This window comes from Pundamilia nyererei, unplaced genomic scaffold (genome assembly GCF_000239375.1).
Source record: "Pundamilia nyererei isolate P.nyererei 1_Seehausen unplaced genomic scaffold, PunNye1.0 scaffold00001, whole genome shotgun sequence".
NCBI lineage: Eukaryota > Metazoa > Chordata > Actinopteri > Cichliformes > Cichlidae > Pundamilia > Pundamilia nyererei.
Genome location: NW_005187402.1, coordinates 12,367,843 through 12,378,206, shown reverse-complemented (window position 1 = coordinate 12,378,206; position 10,364 = coordinate 12,367,843). Strand labels below are relative to the sequence as shown.

Genomic DNA, 10,364 nt, shown 5'->3' with positions numbered 1-10,364 from the left:
CACACACACACACACAAACTCACTCAAGCACACACAAGCCATACTCTTGCGCATACCTCACCAGACTGTGCAGGGCTGCAGTTGTAATTGGTAATGTAGCACTGCAGCGGCACATTCACTGTCACAGCACTTTTACAGCAGTGTCTGCTTCTCTTTCCACCCCCCACAAACCCTCAGAGAGCCTGACCTTTGCATTCAGCCATGCACATCCTACCTTCTTGGTGCCAGACCTCTGGAGACCTCAAACACACACACATAGTCCCTCCTGCCATTTGCACATTACATCCTTTTCATATGATGAGATACTAATGTCATAGTGGGGTTTTTATGTGGCATGTATCTCATCATGACACAAGAGGGCAACCTACTCCTTGTGTATAAGTACTACTATATTATGCTTTTTACTTTTCAAATCCTTTTCACTTTGTGCACTTTATGCACTGGGCCCATTTAATATGCAGTGTCTGTTTATTGTCAGAAAAGCAGGTGTGATATGAATTATCCAGCACTTGACTATTGCAATAGAGTAATATAATACAATAATGGAAAAATTACTTTTCAATGATCTTATATGCATTTTAGCTCTGACATATGCAGATGTAAATTCACTATATAGAATAATATCCACTTACTAGAGAACTGTGCATACAATTATGTGCATATCAGCGTAACTGTAATAACATCTATGTACTGGAAAGCTGGGCATGCAATCAGCTGTTTACCTACTTACACAATTTGTGAAATAATCTATGACTAATATAATAAAGAGAGGAAGGATGCAAGAAAAGATGAATCACTCCTAGTTTTAAAACCAACTACCACTTAATCATTTATTTCCAAATCTGTGCCTGCCTTCACTGGTTTCTGGACTAAGTAGGACAGGGGCGGGTCCGCGGAAACATGAGCAAGATCAAAACCGGGACACAGCAATATGGAGCATGCCCAAACATACGCATGCACACAGCCCTGAGAGGCACACCAACACAATAGAGCACAGTGTTCACTCATTTGGAAAACAATGGCACAATGCCCAAAAATCACATAATTAGTTACTCTACTGTAAAACAACATACAGGAGCAACATCCTGCCACTGCTACAGTGTGATTATTGTGTGTCATGATTTATCACAGACTTGCTGGGGAAATAAAACAGTATAGTGACCTATCAACTAAGTAAATATTAAACATAATCATAATCATCATACTTTATTAATCCCTAAGGATTAAGGATCCCATATACTATTTAGTATTTAGAAAACATTTTCCATATAGTGTATTTTGCTTTAAAATGTAAAAAAAAACTTCACTCTTCATTTTATGTTTTAATGTATTCAACAATTTATTTACACTAGCAATGTTTTCATTTAGTGTAAGAACCTCCATAAGTTTGATCAGTTAGGAAATGATCACTAATGTGCAGAGCAGGGCTGATCAAAGACGATGTGTTATTGAATCTGTGATACTGTATCTAATTAGTAACAAGCATCTGCACAGCATGGATGGCAACATTGCAGTCTGGAGTTCAAATACATGAAGGGCTGATCAGGCTCTGTGTGGTTTGTGTGGTTTGTGTGAGAGAGGTGTGAGAGTGAGAAATATAAAAGGTATGAGAGACAGCATGAATTCCATTCACATATAGTTCAGCATTGTGACTCAAATTTAAAAATGTGTAATTCAGCAACTGGTTGTGCAAGCAGAAAAACAGCCATGGATTACTTTGCAAAAACAGAGCATCAATCAAAGCTGTCAATAAACAGGAGCTTTGGTAACAGCAAAGGTAGCACAGAAATCTGATTGGTCACTGTGGCTGAAATGGACAGTGATTGGCTCAGTATTGTGCCTAGCAACAAAGGCAGTGTTATAGAAAGCACCCAGAATTGATTTACTATCTCCCTTCTGGTACCCATGGTGACGCAGATGCAGCCCCTGTCTATGCCCCACCCTGCCTCCCCCTCTACCTCCACCACACCCTTCTTTATGAGCAGTCAGTACATAAGCCAAGGACAAGGCATTTAAACACAACCATATAAACTAAAAAAAAGGATTGTGTTTGATTAAAAATCATATTTTGTTTCACACTGTCCACAGTGATACATTAAATTCAACCATGGAGTGTAACATAGAGCACAGAAAGCATCTGGTACAGTCTGTCTCTGTCATCTCCTCCTCTTTTCTCTTTTTCTCCCTCACTCACACACTGAAATAGCTTGACTCAAACAATTCTCAGTGGGATTAAGAATAAATCTAGCTTTATATGCATGGATAACCTAGATTTGTCAATCAAACAGTTCACTGGGGAATAGGTCAGTGTACTGCTTTTGGTATGGCTGGAAATTGGGGACAGACCTGCTATCTGCAGATCAATACTGCATGAGAAACTCAGTAAAAAATAGCATTCAATATACTACCACATGCAGAGTGGTAACACGTTAAATAATTGAATGCATTGATATTTAGACAGGCTGGTAATATCCACTTGTTGCCACAAGGGGGAGCCTTTTAAAAAATCACTCTCTTTGTTCTCCATTGCAGTTTCCATATCCACAGACAGACATAGACTGATATCAGAGGCAGGCAAAGATATAAAGCCTTAAATTAGATTAGCACCGTCACACACTTCCAAAATTGTATCAGTGCTAAAGATACACTAACAGGCTGTGTGTCTACTACACATTTCCTCTGCCTGCGGAAATTAAAATGTCAACTGTCCCAGATGGGAAAGAAGATGCCGATGTCAGCTACTGAGTCTAACAATACCTGCACAATCTCATCCAGCCTGATACATATCAAAACGAAGAAAAGGGAGAAGAAAACAGAGAAATTCTTCTATCATTTACAAATTAAAACAAGTAAAGATTATGCAGAATATATGGTAAGCATCGGACATTTCTACTGTACACAATTTACACACAAAGAGCTGCAAGGCATAATTCATCCATACTTAAGTGTGTCATATATATTTTACACACACATTACACCTGCACACCATTTCAGCTTTGTGTAATATCTATTTTTACGTTCTTAATAGCCATGCAGCATGAAACATGCATCATTCAGTGGCGCATTCGAAGGGCAGAGCTTCGGTGGAAGAGCATAAAAAAAGAATGAATTATAGAGGAGAGCGCTGGCCTGCAGAGAATCTGACACTGAGAAATGACTGAGATGGTTCTGTGAGGTTGCTCCACTTTCCACAGAAATGAAGATAACTATTTATTAAATAATAACTTGCCTACAAATCGTTTAAGCATAGGCTTCTATACTTCCGCTTACCGAGAATAGCAAACACCAATTTCCACTCTCATTAACATCAAAACTTAAAAATATACTTGTGCAGCAGCAAAATAATGTTCCTTCTTAAGGTGTGATGATAGGGATATAAATGATCTGCTCTAAGTGTCACATATTGTTTGAGTGTTCATGTTAGTTTGTATGCATGTGTGTTTTTGGCTGAGGAGTGTTGAACAGTGAGGGAAGAAAAACCTATTGCCACTTGCTAGTTTAATGTTTCCCCACATGTTTTCTGTCTAAAACTCACTGATACATGACTACTGAAATAAATGCCACATTCATTATTGTTATGGCATTCTGCTTTAGTGTTAATCAATTCAGTTGCCTTTTTGAAACTGTGTTTTTTTTATATATGTGGCTATTGTTTTTTTAATATGTCAGGCCCTTTTTGTCAGATTAAATATCAACAACATGCCTCTGTATTGTTCAGCACAATCCAACAGCAACACAAACTACAGCTTCTTACAGACTGTAAAGTTGAATTCACAGTCCTCTCATACCATATGTTTAGCATACAATATATGCAGCTTTAAAAAGTAATTTAATGGGACAGATCTTTTTAAGTGGGTATAAGCATGCAAAGTTTAAAGTCAAGGACAAAGCAAATGCATAACAAATTAAAGAAAACAACATGGTGGCAGCATGGTGGCATGGTGATTAGCACTGTTGCCTCACAGCAAGAAGGTCTGAGTTTTATTCCACCACCTGGCCAGGGCCTTTCTGTCTGAAGTTTGCATGTTCTTTCTGTGTTTGTGCGGGTTCTCTCTGGCTACTCCGGCTTCCTCCCATCGTCCAAAGACATGCAGTTAGTGAGGTTGGGTTAGATGGGGATGTCAGCTACTGACAGCTAGAATTACATAACTGGTAATTCTAAATTGCCGAAAGGTGTGAATGTGAGTGGGAATGGTTGTCTATCTCTATGTGTTAGCCCTGCGACAGATTGGTGACCTGTCCAGTGTGTACCCTGCCTCTCCCCCTATGGTAGTTGGGATGGGCTCCAGCCACAGCCCTGACAAGGATAAGCGGAAGAGAATGGATGCATGAATAATACTAATACTAATACTAATACTACTACTACTACTACTACTACTACTACTACTACTACTACTACTAATAATAATAATAATAATAATAATAATAATAATAATAATAATAATAATAATGCTGTCTAGCCATTAGCCTGAAGTTTAAAGCTGAGTGAAATCCTAGGTTATTTTATGCGCTGCTGTCTTTCAAAGCTGCTCTTCATGGCATCGTTGAGATGATTCCACCTAATCATATTGGAGGACCAACATAGTAGAATTATTACTTTACATACTTTACAGAAGCCCTAATCCAACACAAATGGGGATAGTGACAGTTATAGCAGATGAAAAAATGCTTGGATAGGAATTCTCTTTTGAAAACACCTAAAGCAACAGCAGCAATATTTTGGCACTTTTAAACATTTGGCATGACAAACTGCCAAAAGTACAGCTTTTTATATAATGCAAGGAGATCTAACATGATGCTTTCACAAAGGTCATGTGTTGCAGGTTTACACTGAATTGTTTCTAATATACTGCTTACAAAGTACTGAGTATTTTTATGCCATTTCACAATTTCTGTCTATTTCTATCATTATTCTATTAGAAGCATTATCACTATAATTCATTACTTTAGTTCTCTGCTCTAGGACAAAGCAAAGTGACAAAAATCGGGCAGTAAAGGGCTTAGGGAGAAATTACACTCCAGCCTTATCATGAGCACCTCATTTATAGCAGTCTGTTAACAAGCAAAATAAACACATTTTGTTATGTTGGTATCTTTTTTTTTTTTTTTTTTTTGTCTCTGCACAACTTTGCTCCCCTCATTCCCATTAAGCAGATTCTCACTTCATTATCTGTAATGCGATGCATAGATTATCTGGCCCAGTATCTACTGTGAGTTTTGGTCTGCATAAAAGACTGAGTTCATCTGTTTGCTAAATCCCTTGCTACCTGATCTCACTATCTACTATAAAATCAAGCCTTAACGTAATTTGACACACTATCAGCATTAAAGCAGAGGTACACAGTAACACTCTTTTTGAAACTAATGGTACGTCTCAATTATGTGGTACTGCAATTATAATATAATATAAATAAGAAATTTATTGCACTAGCCCTTGTACAGCTGCTGTTGCTCAGTTTGTGAGATTAATGTTTTAAAGGCCCTTAGGCTCATAGTCTCTGAATGAGTGACATGCTTTTGTGACTAAAAACAAAATAATGAGAAAGGTAATGTCTGACTGAACACAACACTTATACCAATCATTTTGATAAAATGTAAATAGCAAAAAGCATGAAAAAGCATGAAACAAATGTAATTAATAAATTCTGATAGCCATTTCCCCCAAATAAGGGATAGCTGTAGGTTTATGACCCACAAAATAATAAATGAAACACATTATTGTTAAATGTATTGTTTCCTGAAAACAGGAAAAATAGTAATTGTGAACAGCATAATGATTATTTATGCAGACCGCGAACAAACCGAAGAAATAATGCGATGACCAAAATATTCCCTAACATTAACCAAAATACCCATCCTTACCTTAAATCTAACAAAATTGAATAGCAATATGCAAATTCTAAGAACATTGTTCATGTAATCCCATCCTTCATCCTCCTGTATAAGAAGTATTTAACTCAAGTCAACAGCAACAAGCTGAAAAAATGTTACTTTGGATTCATATGCAGGCAAAATTATTATTATTTTTCCTCTAGGACCTCTGGCTTTGAAAAACAACACTAGACTTGGCTATGCTTCACGTGTCCCTACTACAGCCATGGGGAAGAGAGAGAAAAAGGTTTTCTAACAAACTCAGCTCATAGCTCCAGTTTATTGAGAAAGAGGAGGTAGAGTTGAGAAAAGAGGCCACCTATGTTTTCAGCGGCAAGGAAGGATTGTATAGCTTCAACTAAGCTTTGTAATAGCAGTTAGCAACCAAGTCAAACCAAAACGAACACCAGGCTGAGCAAAAAAACAAAGAACTGGGGGATAACAAAAGAAAGAGTAAACAAGCTTACAAAATGTGTCAGCCATTTTCTGTGAGCCTGCAGTTGCACAAAGCGACAGGAGAGGGCATAAGAAAGAGTATCAGCAAAAAGAAATCAGGATGCGTAGGAGGAGGAGGAGGAGAAGAGATTCTTTGTTTAAGAAATGAAATGAAGAAATATGAAGACAAATACACTGATTGAAGAATCGAGCAAGAAATGGCAAGGAAATGAGGGAGAGATGAAGATGAGAAGGAAAGCACATGAGGCTGAGAAAAGTGGGGTAGTAATCAAGAGAACAAAGATTGGGGAAAGGGGGGGGGGAGCAGTCAGTGGGAGGAGAGCGTGTGGTATGAGCCACAGCATCATCATCTTCCACACCCTTGTGTCATTGTTTTATTCATACACTACTAGATTTGATTGTGGGAAACAGAGAAAGGTCTAGGAATGAACAGACATGTAAACACAAAAACACAGCTCTGTGTGTGTGTGTGTGTGTGTGTGTGTGTGTGTGTGTGTGTGTGTGTGTGTGTGTGTGTGTGTGTGTGTGTGTGTGTGTGACTACAGGGAATGTCATAGCCTATCATCTTTCTAATATCATGTTAAAATAATACTAGCACCAACCCTAAATGCCCACATTCCTGATTCATTTTTTATGACAGATGGTTCATCCTGAAATAAACCCAGCAGACCAACTTCGCAAAATGAAAAGCTACATGTGGGATGAGATGACTCACGTCCTGAACAGAAAAACTCACTGCATCACACACTAAGAAAAATGACCTGGAGGAGCTGAATGTCCATTTTAAAAACACAGAGAATACAAGGAGACTTTTTTTACATTGTAGCTTTAATCACTGTTAAAATGGGCTTTCTCATGTGTCTGCATGACCATATCAGTGTCATGTGATCATACATAAACACAAACACACACACACTGTGCATCCTTTCAGATACCATGGATTAATGTATGATATACCTGTACCCACCCAGGCTGTGCGGTATATGCTACAGTATATATAGTATTTTTGTTTGCGACATACATGCACATACTATTCCTCCATATCATGTGAAACTTCAAGTCTCAACCTTTAAGAGAAATAATAAACAATCTAGTTTGAGTTTGTCCCATTGGTTTTCTTTGGGAAAAGTTTTAATAATATAACTAATAAGACCTATTTTAACGGGATAATGTGTGGTTTGTGTTGTATTAAACCTTGTAGAGCTTTTCTTTTAAAATAAATTAGATTGAGAACATTTAGAGTGAAAGAGGGATGTGACATGCAACAGAGCTTTGCCAGATATACATTGCAGGAACAAAAAGTCTTGTGATTTGGTTACATTGAATAAAACATTAGCACATTGAAAGCTGGGCTGGAACATTCAGAAAGATAAGAATAAACAAGGCATTGACTTCACTCAAGATGTTTAGTAGGGGAACTAGACAGGCCGAATAGCCACACGGGGAAGAGGAACCCTGCAGCTACAGACTCAATCCCTCTAACGGCCAACATTTGATTCCATCCATGTGTGGCAACAAATACGGTATTAATTAGACAAGTATATGTCATTTGTGACCGTATACCTCATTTACCCCATTTACCCCGCAGTGAGCAGTGCAAGGATAAGAAGGCAATCCTCTTAGCAAGGCTACACCTAGCATCTAAACAGCAGACTCTGAATTTCCCTCACTCATTCATGCTTTCTCTCACAATTCACTAAATTCCTATTTCCTAAATCTAGATCTCAGGACACTTCATTGTGCTGTTTTTAGGTTTTGGTACAGGATAAATTAAAAGTGGTTTTTAAGCCATATGTGTCTTTACTAGTGTTCTGCTTAATGGCTGGCTGTCTTGCGTGTATCCTTGCCCTGACCCATCAGTCAGTTCAATCCTCCGGGCATGGCATGATGACCTAAGCACAGCAGCAGATGTTCTGGCTGTATGAGCACTGATGCCAAACAAGAGCAGCACAGACCAGCATCTGTTCTTATCTCTGTTGATTCAGAAAAAAAGAGGAAAAACAACAACTTGTAAACACTGCACATGGCTCAATGCACTTAACAAAGCTACCAATCACTCTGCATTATAACACACAGACATATATGTCTAGACTTAAGTACTGTTAAGCATTATGATACTATTAATATGACTATTGTTAGGAAAGTAAAGCATTGCAAAGAGAGCTTGACATAAAGACAGTGAACAAATCATCACAATGCAGTACACTAAGCTAGGCTCATATCATCCATCAAGGAGTTAAAGGGACACATGGAGATAGTGTATGCAAATGACTTTTTTTGGTGCAATGTTTTTAATGCTTAGAGAAGTTGACCCAGCTAAAGCTCCAGCGAAAGGCCTCCGTGGACTGATTCAGCTGCACTAGAGTGATTCTAAAATAAGAGTAGCAAGGACCAATCTATGGGACTCATGAGTCAATGGACTGAGAGATAATGAAACTGATGGCTTATATAACCAAGTGGTAGAGATAGCAAAGGGTCAGACCTTTTCAAACAGTAAAAATAAAAGACAGGAATTATGTAGGTTTTTTTTTTCTTTTTGCTATTATTCTTTATGATTTGCTGTGTCAAATTTTGCTGGACACCCGGTAAATTCTAGTTGTATCTTTATCAACACTAAAGAAAGTTTGACCCAAATACTGACGAGTACTGCCTAGCTTTTGCCATCTGACATTAAAGCTACACATGGCTCTAAATCAGTCATGTCCTAGTGCAAATGACAAGAGCTAAAGGAGCTATGCCAAGCAGTGTTGCCCCACAGATGTGAGTGCAGCCTGCAATTAAATTTTTATCCCATTGACTTCTATTTTTGCCCTGTTTGTCCAGAAGCAACTGAAAAAATCCAGGTCATCTTCTTGTCATGTTTCTAGTTGATTTATTGTGTTTATTAAATGAGCTTAATCAAATAAGGGCATTTTCTGTACTGTGCGAGTGGTTCATGTGGTTGAAACTGCAGTGAGTGTCATGCATTAAACATACGAAGTGGAAATTTTAAAATTGAATATACAAGACTCAAAGGTAAAGTTAAATAATTGAGTTTAACTTGACATAAAAACATCTTGACACAAAACACATCTTCGTTCAGCCCTTCTCTGCCACTCTGTGTTCAAAGTGCAGCACACAGAGGTCTACAAACAGATTATTTACTAAGAACACTAAAAGATGCATTGCTGCAATGCTTGTTGATATTGACATTAATCTCCTGATTAACCAGCACCATATTGCCTAAATGTTTACTAAGAGGAAGTACAGATATGAACACAAGCACTCATAGCAGAGATACGTAGTAAATAGCAGCTCAGACAACTTGTTTGGAAACATCTACAAATCACGTGCTTCAGTTCAACACTAATAAAAACCAGACTGTCAAAGTCAATGTGTTGCTTGAATTCTTCCACTGAGCCACATCAGTTTTTCTGCAGTGAAAAGCAAATCTCCAATCAACAGTAAGTGATTGCACCTTAAAAATAAAAATCAATGTCCAGTGAAAGAAAAAAAAGTTCAATAACAATGTGAATCTACTTAGTATGCTCATCATAAAATATAAACAAGCATGGAAGTTATTTTTTGTATTGTATTTTAGGTATTGTTGCAGAGTTTTGTGCACTAGTTCAAGAAAAGTCTAATTAAACAAAAATATTAGATGCATTTGATCAGTTTAAAAGGCTGAAGTTGTCATAAGTTAACCTGATTATTTTTAAATACAGTTCCAGTTACCTAAGTTTTTGCTAAACATAAAATACATTTGTCATTACTCAACTTCACAATTCAGTTTTAGCAAAGTTAAAATTGTGCATGCCTTCTTATTTCCTGAAGAAACAAACATTTGTGATCATGTTTTGTCCCCCCTTTCAATTTTGGGGTATAACACTCAAGTAGTGTAACGGCACTTGGTGAAGACTCACACCTAATAAATAAAGGCTGTTATTAAGAAAGAATTGTGTGCTGTAGGACTTTCCACAACAGCAGCATCTGAGAAAAGTCGGAAGTTAATAAAGAACATGAAAGCTTACTTGGAAGGAAACTCACTAAGTTTCTAC

At 37.6% G+C, this 10,364-nt stretch overlaps 1 protein-coding gene across 1 annotated transcript in view; it reads right to left on the bottom strand.

Moving 5' to 3' along the window:
• Nucleotides 1-10,364, bottom strand: part of LOC102202993 (protocadherin alpha-9-like) — a 22,422-nt gene that overhangs the window by 6,548 nt on the left and 5,510 nt on the right. Inside the window, exon 2 of the mRNA XM_005719976.2 lies at nt 1,378-1,393. Coding sequence (XP_005720033.2) covers nt 1,378-1,393 — 16 coding nt within the window. The remainder of the gene's footprint in view (nt 1-1,377; nt 1,394-10,364) is intronic.